This window comes from Phyllobates terribilis, unplaced genomic scaffold (assembly GCF_046119375.1).
Source record: "Phyllobates terribilis strain yellow unplaced genomic scaffold, ASM4611937v1 Scaffold_1__5_contigs__length_1240528914, whole genome shotgun sequence".
Lineage (NCBI taxonomy): Eukaryota > Metazoa > Chordata > Amphibia > Anura > Dendrobatidae > Phyllobates > Phyllobates terribilis.
Genome location: NW_027362761.1, coordinates 666,251,130 through 666,267,213, shown reverse-complemented (window position 1 = coordinate 666,267,213; position 16,084 = coordinate 666,251,130). Strand labels below are relative to the sequence as shown.

Below are 16,084 nucleotides of genomic sequence, written 5' to 3'. Positions count from 1 at the left end.
AGAATACAGGGTGAAGGGTCAGGCAGATTAAGGGAGCCGGATCCCAAGTTGGTGGAGGAGAAACTACCCTCAGCCAAAGACCGGAGGTCGTGATCATTTATTGGTGCGACACCTCATCAAACCTGCTAGGAAGGCACCATATAGGACAGCGGGGAACGGGGCCCACGTTTACCTGCGCAGGTCCGCGGCAGCTGGACAAAAGTGGGTCACTGGTGAGGCAGACCAGAGAAAGGAAAGAAGGGGGTCCTGTGCCATATTCCTGAACTGCCTGGGAGTTGACCGAGCCCCACACCTGGTGGACGCAGCACGGCTCGGGCAGTCATTGCCAGCTGAAGTGACTTGGATATTAACCGTGAGTAAAGACCCTGGACTGCAGTACGTTGTCTGTGTGCTTTTTCGCTCCTCCGGCACTACCGGTACTGGGACTCTCACCACCATCACTCCTACCATCCACTACACTGCCCTGGGGCCGCACTCTTCCCGTGGGGAGTCACACTACCCCAGCTGCACACCTCATCAGCCCCAGCGGTCTGCATGCAGTGGCGGTTCCTAATAACCGCAATCCACGGGTGGCGTAGTCGGACATTATCTAAAGTACAGTAGCAGACTACCATTGGTCTGACCACCCTGAGCCGCGGGACCGGGCCGCCACTACTACTCCCAGCGTCTCCCTATTGCCCGGTTCCGCGTGCCCCATGGCCCAGGGGGCGAGTCACTACAAAGCCCAAATTATTTTCAAGCCAAGGTACAGATAAACATGATTAGTAATTTTAAATCTGGTGAAGCTTAGTATAGATGGCCTAATAGAATCAGTACTGCACACTGCTACAAAGCCCAAATTATTTTCCAGTCAAGATACAGATAAACATGATTAGTAATTTTAAATCTGGTGGAGCTTATTATAGATGGCCTAATAGAATCAGTGCTGCACACTGCTACAAAGCCCAAATTATTTTCCAGCCAAGATACAGATAAACATGATTAGTAATTTGAAAGCTTAAAACGGTTGGTGAGGTGATTTTAACCAATCATCAAGCTTTTACTCTCCCCAGGATGACACAGGGGTAGAAAAGTCGTTTCGGATCCATGATTTGTTCATCTTTATGAACGTGAGTCTGTCTACATTATCAGTGGAGAGACGCGTGCGCTTATCTGTCAGCACACCACCAGCAGCGCTGAACACACGTTCAGACAGAACGCTGGCTGTGGGGCATGACAAGATCTCCAAGGCGTAAGTGGCTAGCTCCGGCCATTTATCCAGATTGGAAGCCCAAAAAGAGCAAGGGTCCAGTGACACAGTCATGGCTTCAATGTTTACTTGGAGATACTCCTGTACCATCGTCTCTAGGCGTTGACTATGTGTCAGACTTCTTGTCTCCTGTGGCCTTGCAAAGGATGGGCTAAAAAAGTGGTGAAATGATTCCGCAAAATTGATGTTACCAGCAGATACTGTGGTTCTGTTACGGTTTGAGTGCTGAACACTTGACGGTCCCATGGTTGGCAAGTTGGAACTGTGAGATTCACTACGTGCACCACTGGTGTTTTGTGGAAAAGCACATGTAAGATTCTGCAACAGTCTCTGCTGATACTCCTGCATGCTTGCATCCCTTTCTATGGCAGGAATAATTTCTGCAAATTTACTTTTGTACCGGGGATCTAACAGTGTGGCAACCCAGTAGTCAGGATTATTTCTAATTCTCACAATTCGAGGGTCATGTTGCAGGTAGTGCAGCAAGAAGGCACTCATGTGTGTTGCGCATCCAGGAGCACCAAGTCCCTGTTGTGTTGGTGGCGAGGTAACAATCATGCTTCCTTCCTCTGTCCTCTCCCCCCAACCTCGCACAACAGAAATGTGATCAAGGTCTCCCTCATCTGATGAGTCTTCCATCAGTTCGTCCTCCACTTCTTCCTGGGCTCCTGCACCTTCCTCACTAGTTTGGCTGCTACCATGCGCCCTGGTAAAACCATCTCCCCCACCCTCACATGCCTGCCGCCTTGGTGCTGCCGACCGTCTGGACCTTGCAGATGTTAGCCCTTCCGCATACAACTCCTCCTTCTCTACTTCCTCCACCTCCTATTGTGCCACCACCTGACTCCGAATTCTGTTTAACATGTGCTCCAGCATGTAAATCACCGGAATAGTCATGCTGATAATGGCATCGTCAGCACTAAACATCTTCGTCGCCATTTCAAAACTGTGCAGAAGGGTGCCTAGGTCCCTGATCTGAGACCACTCCTCCAGCGTGATTTGCCCCACCTCTGGATCTCGTTGGCCCGGGCTATACGTCAGAACGTATTGCACCAGGGCTTGTCGGTGCTGCCACAGTCGCTGCAACATGTGCAGAGTTGAATTCCACCGGGTAGGCACATCGCATTTTAGCCGGTGAAGTGGCAGGCCCAACGACTTCTGTAGAGATGTAAGTCGCTGAGCTGCGGGATGCGAACGGTGGAAGTGAGCACACAGCGACCATGCCCTCTGCAGAAGGCCATCTAGTCCGGGATAGTGGGCTAAAAATTGCTGGACAACCAGGTTCAACACGTGAGCCATACAAGGCACGTGTGTGACATTGCCCCGGCGAAGGGCCGCACCCAGGTTTGCAGCATTGTCGCACACGGCCTTCCCTGGTTTCTGGTCCAGTGGAGACAACCATTCATGAAATTGGTTCTCCAGAGCTGACCACAACTCCTCAGCTGTGTGACTCACATTTCCCAGACATTTCAAAGTAAAAACCGCCTGATGACGTTGAGCCCTACTGCCAGCATAGTAAGGAGGTGTGCAGGATCCCTTCTGCGCAGTTAGAAAGCTTGTGGCATGACCAGACAGGCTTTGGGTGCAGGTGGAGGACCGAGAGGAGGTTGAGGAGGCAGAAGCAGTGGAGGAACTTTGAGATAAAGAGGATTGACGCACAACTCGTGGGGACGGCAAGACTTGGACAGCAGCCCCTTGTCCTGCTGTCACCATAGTTACCCAGTGCCCAGTCAGCGACATGTAACGCCCCTGTCCATGCCTACTCGTCCAAGTGTCTGTGGTGAAATGCACCCTGTCACACACAGAGTTTCTCAAAGAAGCGGTGACGTTGTGTGCGACATGCTGGTGGAGCGCAGGCACACCTTTCTTTGAGAAGTAGTGCCGACTGGGCATCTGGTACTGGGGCACTGCGACGGACATAAGGTCTCGAAAATCCTCTGTGTCCACCAGGCGGAAAGGCAGCATTTCTGTAGCCAAGAGCTTGCAGATGGTGAAATTCAACCTCTTAGCTTTCTCATGGCTAGGAGGAAATGGTCTTTTACTTGTCCACATCTGAGGGACCGAGGGCTGGCTATTGTGCTTAGACGGGGTTGATAAGGGTGTCCCCGGCAAACTGCCGGTCTGTGAGGAAGATGCAGGCGGACATGTTAGGTTGCCTTGATCCAAAGGTGGTGCTATCGATGTCGGACAGCGCTCAACACCAGCTGGTGTTACCACCTCCAAAGAAAATGATGACCTGCCAATCACGCTGGCTGTTGCGGGTAAAGAGGTGGCAGGTCTGCGCCCCAAAACAGGTGTGACTGCTGTCCCCCAGTCACAGAGGATGAAGAGGCCGCGGATGCACAAGATATGGCAGACGGTGGTTGGCCCGGCCGGCTAGGCCGCATTGTAGCACAGTGAGCTTCCCACTGCAACTTATGCTTCATGTCCATGTGCCGGTTCATGCATGAAGTACTCAAACTATGTATTTTTTGGCCTCTACTTAGCTTTTGCTGACAAATGTTACAGATAACACGAGTTGGGTCATCTTTATCGATCTGAAAGAATGCCCAGGCTATGCAAGGCTTAGCACCCATGCGACCTGAAGAGCCACCATGACTTGTGGTGAGAGGCAGAGTGGTGTTTGAGGATGCAGTTGTTGACGTGCTTCCAGTACTACGTCTCTGTCCAGGAAGGTTCAACCTGACCTCGTCGTCACTAGCATCCTCCCCCACCTCCTCTGCTGACCTCATCGACTGGCTGACTGTGGGTTGACAGTAAGTGGGATCTCCAACCTCATCATCATCACCCTGTGCGTTATCACACCCGTCGTCCTCAGAGCCAACCTGTTCCTGCCCTGACAAAAAACTAAAGTTGTCGCTCCAATCAGGTATTTGAGTCTCATCATCGTCTTCCTCATTGTCTCCACCAACAGGAGTTACAGTTTGGGAATGAGGGTCTACATTATGGTCAGAACCTTCTGCGTCTGGTCCTGGATCCGACTCGTAAAGATTCTGGGCATCAGTGCAGATCATTTCCTCGTCTGGATTCACAGAAGCGCTGGAGTCGACCTCTGATTCCCAGGCTATAGTATGAGTAAACAGCTCTGCAGACTCAACCATCTGTTCTACCTCATACTCAGACGGGCAGCTGGAGATTTGGGAGCTGTGAGGAAGCAAGTGCGATTGGGGTGACACCTTTGAGGACTGGAGTATTTGTGATGTTGAAGTTGATGTGGAGGAGAGCCCACTTAAAGGAACACTTGATATCCGTTGAAGCACCTGCTGTTTTTGTGCCTCATCTGGAATTTGTAGCGATTGGCGTGGCCGTAAGAAAGGGATCTTATCACATTGTCCGCTAAAAGAAGTAGACATTTTAGTTTGGCTGGAAGATGGTCTTTCTTCTGCAGATGTTCCTGTTGCTTTAACACCTACCGCACGGACACAACCTTTTTTCCCCTTCCCAACACGCCTATTCCCCTTTCCACCAGCAGCAGGCCTTTTTCCACTCATTTTGGTGGTTAACTAATTCACAACTCTGGAGTTCTTTGCACAAAAAAACAATGGATGGAAACCGAGCAGAGCTGAGTGGCCAAACTGTGGTATTAGGCCAAAACTATTGTCTGGGTTAGATGCAGAAAAAAAATATATTCAATTTGCAACCTGATGGAGGTCAGTATAGATGGACTAATAGAACTAGTCCCACACACAGCTAGAAGCCCAAATATTTTTTCAGAGGTGTAACGGGTCCGGGAGGCGGAACCTCTGAGCTACTATACAAGGGGGCGGCCCTTGTAAGGGAGCGGGTGGCAGTCTCTGGATGGACGGACAGGGAGTTACGGCAAGGGGTCAGGGCAGTCTCTGGGTAAAGGGTAGGTACGACCTGTGATGGCAGAGCCTCCGGGTAGGCTAGCAGGCAGATGGTAGATGTGTGCTCCCAGGTGAGCAAGCGAGAGTCTCTGGAATAGCAGGTGGTCACGGCACGTGACGGCGGAGCCTCCGGGCTGGCAAGCAGGCAGGTAACGGAGAAGCGCTCCCAGGTGAGCGGGCGAGAGTCTCTGAAATAGCTGGTGGTCACAGCACGTGACAGCGGAGCCTCCGGGCTGGCAAGCAGGCAGGTAGCGGAGAAGCGCTCCCAGGTGAGCGGGCAAGAGTCTGAAGTAGCTGGTGGTCACAGCACGTGACAACGGAGCCTCCGGGCTGGCAAGCAGGCGGGTAACGGAGAAGCGCTCCCAGGTGAGCGGGCAAGCTGGTCCATAGACAGACTGACCGGAGTTGTAAGGCAGACCGTCGGACCTCAGGCAAGCAGGCAGGTAGCTGATGTGCGCTCCCAGGTGAGCGGGCAGGCTGGTCCTTAGACAGACTGACAGGAGTAGTAAGGCAGACCGTCGGACCTCAGACTGGCAGACAGGTAACAAGTATTCAGACAGGAATCAGGCAGGTAACTGGCAGGTAACTGGCAGGAAACTGGCAACGGGACCTGAGGGCTGAAGCACAGGTGAGACACAGGTGCAAACAACATTGCTCGGGCACCTCCATTTTGGAGGAGGTGCCTTATATATGATGAAGTCCTCCGGCCATTGGCCGGGGACTCCTTAGGACGACGCGCGCGGCCCCTTTAAGAGGAGGGGAGCGCGCGCGCGCGCTGAGAGCAGAGCAGGAGGAGGACGCCGGGAAGGAGCGCGCGCTGACAGCAGAGCGGGGGGAGGACGCCGGGCACGGAGCAGAGCGGTGAGGAGAGCAGCGTCCCTGCCTAGCAGAGGGCAGGGACGCCGGCACTACAAGAGGTAGATGCAGAAAAAAATTATATTCAGTTTGCAACCTGATGGAGGTCAGTATAGATGGACTAATAGAACAAGTCCCACACACTGCTAGAAGCCCAAATATTTTTTCAGAGGTAGATGCAGAAAAAAATTATATTCAGTTTGCAACCTGATGGAGGTCAGTATAGATGGACTAATAGAACAAGTCCCACACACAGCTAGAAGCCCAAATATTTTTTCAGAGGTAGATGCAGAAAAAAATCATATTCAGTTTGCAACCTGATGGAGGTCAGTATAGATGGACTAATAGAACAAGTCCCACACACAGCTAGAAGCCCAAATATTTTTTCAGAGGTAGATGCAGATAAAAATAATTTTTAATTTGCAACCTGATGGAGGTCAGTATAGATGGACTAATAGAGAAAGTCCCACACACTGCTAGAAGGCCAAATATTTTTTCAGAGCTAGATGCAGACAAAAAATTATTTTTAATTTGCAACCTGATGGAGGTCAGTATAGATGGACTAATAGAGAAAGTCCCACACACTGCTAGAAGGCCAAATATTTTTTCAGAGCTAGATGCAGATAAAAATTATTTTTAATTTGCAACCTGATGGAGGTCAGTATAGATGGACTAATAGAACAAGTTCCACACACTGCTAGAAGGCGAAATATTTTTTCAGAGCTAGATGCAGACAAAAAATTATTTTTAATTTGCAACCTGATGGAGGTCAGTATAGATGGAGTAATAGAGAAAGTCCCACACACTGCTAGAAGGCCAAATATTTTTTCAGAGCTAGATGCAGATAAAAATTATATTCAGTTTGCAACCTGATGGAGGTCAGTATAGATGGACTAATAGAACAAGTCCCACACACAGCTAGAAGCCCAAATATTTTTTCAGAGCTAGATGCAGAAAAAAATTATATTCAGTTTGCAACCTGATGGAGGTCTGTATAGATGGACTAATAGAATGATGCTATGCCCAAAAGATTTTACTTCACTAGGTGCAGTAAAAAAATTGGTATTCTATACACAGATGGTATATCCTGCAACACAGATAGGCTACTCCACTGACTAACACACTCTGCAATAGGCCAAAAAGGATTAGCTTTGCTAGATTCAGCCAAATGCTGTGAAAAAAACTTGCACAGCACTGGCACAGACCTGCCTGGCAAAAACTGATAGGAACTCATGTAACCTAGTCCTGAAAAGGACTGCAATTACAATTAGTCTTTACTCCCACAATCTATCTATTTAAGAGCACAGACCTGCCTGATAAAAGTCGTAGGAAATGCTGTAACCTAGTCCTTAAAAGGACTGCAATCACAACTATTCCCTACTCCCAAGCTATCTGTAGATTTGTGCGAAAATTAGCTTGAAATTAAAAAGGTATAGCGCACACAGCAACAGCGGTGCCGTCTAACACGCAGCTGCAGCAGTGAGAAAATGGTGGCGACAGGGAAAATGGCTTGGTCTTATAGGGCAAGGACATGTGACATACACTGCCAATGACACATGCCCTTGCTTGTGTGAAAAAAGCACTTCGCTCCGTGTGTGCGCTGCTGATAGGCTGACAGATTGCACCTCCCCACTGCAAATGCGGGAAAGAAAAAAAAAATGGAGATCTTCATTATTCCTGCAGAGATCCATCCCCTGCCCCTCCCCCCACCCCGCTGTACACTCAAACTGCGTATTAACATTAATTTTCATCATTACGGAGAAAAAATCCAGTTATGATTTTGGTGCACGAACAGTTATCGAACATAACCTCGAACAGCCGAATTTTTCTCAAATCGTTCGTGTTCGCCGAACGGCTCGAACACCGCCCAAAACAGCTCGAATTTGAGATTGGCGAACAGTTCGAGTCGAACAACGCTCATCTCTAGTATTTAGTACAGCTGTGGTCCCTCCTAAATTTCACTGCTTTATTGTAATTGCCTGGGAAAACTAATCCTTATTTCTTAGCTTCCAACAGCTCTAGTCTTGCCATCTTCTTAGGCTATGTGCGCACAATGCGTATTTGAAGCAGAAATTTCCTGAGTGTTTCTGCATCTCCTTGGCAGGAAAAACGCATGCTTTTTTTGGTGCATTTTTTAAGCATTTAAATAAAATGCTTTAAATAAATCAGATGATGTTGATAAATAAAATTATTTTGATTGCTGGTTGATATTGATATAAATGTTGCTACTGAACTTTAAACAATAAAATTAAATTTTTATGTGTTCTAGAATCTGGCTGTGTAAGAGATAAAAACAGCAGAAGGATAATATGGATCTTAAGGGAGCAGCAGCCGAAGAGGGAGCACAGAAGAAAAAGAAGAAACCTTTAGTAACACCATCTCCACGCCCTCTTCGCTCATTGTTTTGCTTGAGCCTTCAGAACCCATTCAGAAAAAGCTGCATAAACATTGTAGAATGGAAGTATCCTTTGACAAGTGAAATACTTAGTGATTATTATAATGCAGGCCTATTTTTGTTACAGCACATATTAGGGTATTTAACAGCAGAGACAATTGTGCAATGAAGATGCAAGTGTGCAATAAATTAAGCAAGATTTTTTAAAAACATTTCAGAAACAAATGTCTGTAGTTGAAAATATATTACTACCACCTTCACTGACAATATAAAGAGAAAGAATAGGGACAAACTAAGAAGTGCAGAAATATTAGCATAGTAGTTAGTCACAAAACCAGTTAAAGCACTTTTGAGGCAAGTAAAAAAATAAACACTCTAATAAATGAGGAACAGGTGAATAATCAGCTGAGGGCATATAGAACACGTTATTCAAGTTTTAGTGCACCGCCATACACAAGTAGTACTGTAGAATATGGAAGCCATGAGGCGATAGTTTTGTAAGTATAGCTAAGGTATAGGGCTAAGAGGGTTGGCTGTGAACACACATCAGGGTTGCATTGCCTTTCTTTTTCACTTCTCTCAAGGGAAGCTTAAAAAAAGTGGGCATGACTACTGCCAGCACTTTGAAATGGGGCATACTCCTAGTTTATACATTGTTAGAATTCCAATGTTAAACTTGGGCTGGAAAACCCCTTTAAATGTTGTGAAGGTTCAACTTTGGGATTTTAGTCATATCTGGAAAATAATGGTCCCCTGCTCCCCATTGGCTCTTCATAAAAAAACAAGGTTGCAATGCATAAGCACAACTATCTTCATTGTAGTTTAAAAGACTGATGTGCCAACCATTTTCCAACCATGAAAAACCATCATAACATGCACCACATTAATGCAAAATCACTAGTGATGAGTGAACATGCTCAGATAATGTCTTATCCAAGCATGCTTGGATACTTGTTATCCAAGTATCTTTGGCGTGCTCATATTTTATGTTTGATTCCCTGTGTCTGCATGATTTGCCGCTGTTAGACAGCCTCAACACATGCAGAGATTGACTATTTGTTAGGGAATCCTCACATGTATTGAGCACATTATCTGAGCATGTTCTCTCATCACTAAAACTCACCTTTTCCTCTCTGGGGTACTGAAAAGAGAAATGTACATGCAGGTAAGTATTTCTCCAACACAGCCACAATCTCCATGAGAAATAATAATTTAAGAGATATTTCCACTTTAGTAATTTATTATTTATCCACCTCAGGAACCTACAGAAATCTTCAAAATGTGGGTCATCGACCCCCTGCAGCCAGGTGGCGAATCAATGAAGAGGTGAATATCTCTCTCTATTCACCTCAGTGGGATTCACAGAAACAGCAAGCCTATTACTTTGCTCAGTTATATGACACAAAATGTGACAATTGCTTATTTGCAGTAATTTGAAAAATGCTGCTATTATACAGTTACTTCGCCCCATGGCCGGGACAAGGTATTTTGGTGCCCTAGGAAGATTAAGCAAATGGAGCCCGCCTCCCCTTCTTTCTCAATAAACCCTTAGCCGCCAAGTAACCCATGGGTCAGAGACTAAGGTAAAGGAACCCTAATGCACCCTCCTCCCACTCTGATGGGTCAGGTAACAAGCTCTGATGACCACTTCCATTAGAATTGTTACTTTCTTTTTATTAAAAGTAACTTAATACCATCAAAAGTAAAAAAAAGTGATGTACTTTAGAGGTGAGGCTTAACAGAGAATGTGTTTTCAAACTTAAATGTAGAATAATTCATTGTTTGGGAACCATTTACACAATACCAGGGACAAATGGTGATATTCACCCCTGACTTCCCATATTTTATATGTCCAACACAAGGACCAATATGGAAACTAATATAACTTAATTATAAAGAGGGACAATTTGTTTCAATTAAGGTGTCTATCTATGATGGGGTCTATTTAGTTTCCATTATGGTATCCCCCAAATGCTAAAGGGATATTTCTTATGGTTTTACATCCATCATGCAACAAATACAGTTTGCAACAAAATTGATGGTGGTAGTGAAGCCGTATTCCAGTTCTGATGGTGGTTCTGGTGATGAAGTCATGGTTGTTCTGGCGCTGTATTCTAACACTAGTACATGTATATGCCACTAGAACCACCATCAGTACATGAATGACTCACCAGATCCGCCATCAGTACATTAATACTTCACCAGAACCTCAATCAGTACATGAATACTTCACGAGAACCACTGTCAGTAAATATATACACCACGAGTACCATTGTCAGTACATGTATACATCATCAGAACCACCATCACTACATGAATACATAACGAAGCTTAGTACAGCAATCAATTGTAATGTCAAGTCAGACCCATATACATTTGTATCTCATGAACCTACAACTCCTAGCATGTCCTTAACAATGGTAAAGATATGCTGGGAGTTGTTTTTATCAGTCTTTATCAGACTGCGGGCCATACAGGAATCACAAAACTGAAGAGATGTAGTAAATATCAACAAGTAAACATTTACATAAAGTTACCTTATAGGTGACATATTCTCTGAGTCGTTTCTTTCTTTTTTCTCTCACCCAAAACAGCACTTTCAGGTACACCCACCGAAAGGTTCCCTCTTCAAGGACAGGAAACCTACACAACAAAATGGCGGTACCTCTCCCTCACATCAGTTGGTATCCTGTCCTTGACGAGGGAACCTTTCGGTGGGTGTACCTGAAAAGAAGAAGATGGACTTCGCAAGTATTCCAGGTCTGCTCAGTCGACTCAGGCAGTGGGGTTTCTCCTGCCTCGGCTGGTGCAGGATCCTGAAATGCTACCGATGGATCCAGGGGGCCTTCATGGGTGAGTGAAAGGAGCCCAGCTGCAGCGCCACGATCGGCGGCTTACTGGCTTCCCCACGTCCCCTACTGCACATGCATGGGGAGGCGCTAGAAGGTATTTCCTTATGACGCAAGCCCAAGGGTCAGGTGACCAGAAGTAATTTTTGGGGATGGAGCAGGAGGACACCGGGAGGGACACTGTTGGCTGGTCCACCTTTAAAGTGGTTAGACCACCAGGAAAGCATTTTGTCATAGTTCCAGCAGTCCCTCCAGGCAAACTGGTGGTTGAGTCACAGGAGCCAGAACAACAGCAGCAGCAGTAGCAGCAGCATCGGCAGCAGAAGCAACATAAGCAGCAGCAAAAGATGCGGCAGCATGAAGATTCCCAGATGACTTCACGGTGTTGTGAGCATGGCAGCGGTGGCAGTGGACATTGGGACAGAAGAAGCAGCAGGTCCAGTCAGCAGAGCAGAGAAACCAGCAACTTGGACGAACCCTCCTGCCTCAAGAGGAGATCTATCAGCTGATATGATCCCTCCTCCAAATCCTGGATGAAAATGTGTAGGGAAGGTCAAGCGCCGGGATTGTGCACTCTGTGGGGAAAAAAGCTCTGTCATTCAAGTATTGAACAGATGTATTGTGAAGAAACCCCTAACTTTGCCTCTGAATTAAGATCTATTATTAGATTGAAAGTTAAGAATTCCATTAAATCCCTGACCCAGGGGGAAGGTAGTAAAGATAAAAACAATAAGTAGTCTAGGAATTTGTGCCCAGAGTTGGATGTTTCTGACAGTTCGGAGGAAGAGGGTGAAGAGAGAGATAACTTCATCATCAAATGAGGACATGAGAGGGTGTCACTGCTATCCTGTAGAAGAGACAGATAAGCTTGTTAAGGCCATTAGATCTACAATAGGGTTAGTAGATCTGAGACCAGAAAGGTCTGCACAAGATATAATGTTCGTTGGTCTAGAGCAGTGTTTCCCAAACTCCAGTCCTCAAAGCCCCCACAGGTCACGTTTTCAAGATTTCCTTAGTGTTACACAGGTGATGGAAGTATCATCAAGGCATCAGGAATTCTCTCATCTGTGCAACACTATGGAAATCCTGAAAATGTCACCTGTGGGGGCCGTGAGGACTGGAGTTTGGGAAACACTGGTCTAGAGCAAAGAAAGCGCTGGTCCTTTCCCTTGAATGAGAAAATTCAGTTAAAAGAGAATGGAAAAAACAGAAAAAAAATATCCCTCTTTCCTGTCTTTCAAAAGAAAGTATCCTCATCTTCCTTTAGCAAAGCCCCAAAGTTAGACATTGCAAAAGCGAACATTTTAAAAAGTTAGCCCTACCCTTTGAGGACATGGGGATACTGAGAGATCCCCTGGATAAAAAGGCAGATACCTTCCTTAAGGGTTCCTGGGAAGCTTCGGGCGAGGGTTTGAAGCCAGTGGTAGCAGCAACATGCAAGATGAGATTATTTATGATCTGGTTTGGATCATTAACGATCTAATGATCCCATCTTATAAGACGTCCAAAGGTTTAATCGGAGGAGAGCCCCCTGAGATCAGAACAAATGTGAGGATAGAGGCAAGAAGGGTAGAGGCTTTTTGTTTGGAGTCCCACCCATGACAGTAAAAAACCCTCTCAGTGATGTGTTTCCCAGGTGAGGGAAAGACTATCCCTCTTCCTTTCTGCCTGGGAAAAATTTCCAGAAGCAACTATATTGTCAGCCTAATAAAGACAGGCCTAAAACCGGAATTCCAAGCAGTTCCCCAACAAATTTTACCCTGACACCCCTGCCGTCCTCACCGGAAGAACAACTGACTTTACAGTCCGAAGTAGTAAGAAAAGCAGTCATTCGGGAGGTCCCCATTCAGGAAAAAGAGAAAGGATTTTATTCCCCTTTGTTTCTGGTGAAAAAGCCAGATGTAACTTTCAGGACATTATCAACCTTAAAAAGTTGAACTAATTCCTGAAGATTCAGACCTTCAAAATGGAGTCAATAAAGACAACTGTGAAAATAAATTCACTTCCCAAAATGTTTTATGGCAGTCTTAGACCTGAAAGATGCTATTATCATGTTCCCATACACAAGGATCACCAAAAGTTCCTCGGGATAGCTGTTTCCATAAATGGGGTGGTCAGACACTTTCAGTACAGAGCCCCTCCATTCGGCCTAGCGATAGCTCCCTGGGTATTTACCATACTGATTGCAGAAACAATGGCACACCTGCAAGAGAAAGACATCTTGATTATTCCTTATCTAGATTACTTTTTAATTGTAAGGAAATTCAGCCCAGCACTGGGGAGTTCAGTTAGGAGTCATGACTTCAAGGCTTAGTGTGACTTTTAAATCTAAAAAAGTCAAAACTAGAGCCAAAAAACATAGGTGTTTCTTCGTCTCATATTGGAATCCAAGAAACGGGAATGTCATCTTCCAGAAGAAAAAATGGAAAGGACTATCGGTCAGATATCTTGGGTGTTGGAAACCCCCTCCATGTCCCTCAGAAAAGCCATGTGGCTTCCTTGACCTCTCGCATCTGGGCGGGACGTCTTGAGTAACGAGATTTCCCTAGAAGGATCTCTAGATGGGCAGATGACATTATCTTCGGAGACCACTCATTCCCTGGCTTGGTGGCTAAAAGTACAGAAGATAGCCAGGGGAGAGCCTTGGGTAAACAGGATTACTTGTGTGGTGATTATGGATGCAAGCCACAGGAGATGAGGGCTCATCTAAAAGATATAATAGTCCAAGGCTATAGGAAAGCTTTTATTCTCCCTTCAGGGCCACCATGAGTTTTTTTCGGACAATCAAGTAGTGGTAGCTTATCTAAATCAACAGGAGGGAACCCGGTCCAGGCCCTTGATGGAAGTATAAAGCAGAAAAGATGCCATTGCCTATACCAGATACATTGTAGTAACTGGAAAAGTTCAAAAAAATAGAGTGAGAAATATTCCAATTAAAATGTATATTTTATTATTAAATGTATTAAAAACATGGAATTTGATGATATATACAGTTTTTAACTTTTAACTGAATAGTTCAGTTTTTAATAGTGGTGCTCCCTCCGGGGGAACAATGGTTCACCACTAGATGGCCTAGCCGGGTCATCTGCTTCAAATGGCAGGGGTACGTTCTCCTCCTCTACCACTCTATGAACATGTAGGGCATACCACCCACGTTCTCCATGGTGACGGGTATATGTGACTCTGTCACCATGGTAAAGATCCCGTCCTGGGTGTCCCTATTGTAGGTGGGACTCCACGTCACGCCGGTTGACAAATAGGTCCATGGCCATTTGAGGCTCCCGGATGAAGCCCCATCCTGCTTCTAGGTCAAACTTGACCACGGTTCCCTCGGCGCGAGGACTGGGTGTGGCAGGCTTGATTTTGCGGGCCAGGGTTTTAGCCTGCATATTGCGGGCCTCCATTGCCTCCCAGCGCACTTGCCGTTCCCGCTGCTCTGCCTCTAACTTGAGGAGTTCCCGCCGGCAGTACTACTCTCTCCTCAGGACCTCTGTCTGAGTCTCCCGCCGGAATCCCATCAGGTCGCCCGCCGGGTTGTCCCACCTGAATTCCTCTCCTTCTCCTTTGCAGGCAACCGGGGGTGCGGGCACAGGCAGTAAAGGGGGACTCTGTTAATCCTCAATTTTTACCGACCAGTCCCAGTCAGTGCGTCCGTATACCCATTCGGGTGTGGGGGCAGGTGGCTCCTCCAGGGGGCCTAGGAGGGTGTCAACGCTGTCGGCGCCCGGGGCAGGGGTGCTGTTATTACCTGCTCTTGCGGCCTCTCCGGTACTGCGCGGCGCTTCCAGGTTCAGGGCAGGCCCCGCCGGAGCTGGGGTGCTAGTGGTAGGACGTAGGGTGGTCTGCAGCCGGGTCATCATTTTCTCCAGGCTCCTGTACCTCGGCACGGAGGAACCCCATGTCCTCCAGGAGTAGCTTGCCCAGGACCCCCTCCAGGTTGAGGGGAGAATCTGTTGGCTATAGGCCACGGGCTGGAGTCTCGTCTTTACCTCCTTCCATGGGGCCTCCGGGTGCACTCTGTCTCCACTGCTTGGGACCCCGCCCTATCTGTAAGGTTTTTCTTCTCCTCTCCCCTTTCTGGGGCGGTTCCATTGCAGCTTGCTGTCAGCCACACCAGAGGGCTGCACTCCCAGGCTGATGGACAAGTCTAGGTATATTACCACAGGTGAACGGGGCGGGCTCCGCTTTTGGCGCCATTCTGGGACACGGCCCACAATGGGAGGTTTCTTTTCGTCCTTTATCACACACATAATGGCGCCCATTCTGCTGGGGCGGGCGCCACTGCTTTAGTAACAAGCACAGTCCATAGATGCATGGGACCTGTGATAACGGGTCGGTTCATCCTGTTCGTGACGCCAAGTATGACGCGCCCCCTGGGGTACTCGGTAGCCGGGCCGGTCGGTGCTGGGGGTGTCATGGTGGCAGTGACCCGGTCCCTGACCCAGGGTGGTCAATTAAAGGAGAAGTAAAAGGGGAATAAAGTTTTTAGAGATAATGTTCGTGACGCCACCTGTGGTATGCGGCTATATGTGGCCGCCGGTGCGGTGCAGATCAACTGGAGCTGATGGTGACGCAGCAGAGTTGGTTCAGCTCTCCACAGGCAGAGCTAAACTCCAGGGCAGTATATGATGAATTGTGGAGGTAGGTGATGTTGGTGTGGTGCAATGCAGGTGATGGTGCAGCAATTATTCAAGGACACAATGAGGTGCAGTCTTCAGATTTTACACACAGTTCTTAAGTCTCAGTCACCGGTGTGCAACCGCCCACGTCGTCCTGTGTCCTCCAGGGTAGTGATCCAGCAAACTCTCAGGTATCTCAGGAGCACTTGGACGGGACCCCTTTCTATGTACCTTTTCAGGTCGTCTCACTGCGCTGGCTCTCACCCTCC

The 16,084-nt window shown here is 47.2% G+C and overlaps 1 protein-coding gene across 1 annotated transcript in view; it reads left to right on the top strand.

Annotated features, from left to right (window-relative positions):
• CACNA1S (calcium voltage-gated channel subunit alpha1 S) overlaps positions 1 to 16,084 on the top strand; it is a 1,485,309-nt gene that overhangs the window by 123,208 nt on the left and 1,346,017 nt on the right. Inside the window, exon 2 of the mRNA XM_073685020.1 lies at positions 8,222 to 8,413. Within this exon, the coding sequence (XP_073541121.1) occupies positions 8,262 to 8,413 (152 nt within the window). The 5' untranslated portion in view covers positions 8,222 to 8,261. The remainder of the gene's footprint in view (positions 1 to 8,221; positions 8,414 to 16,084) is intronic.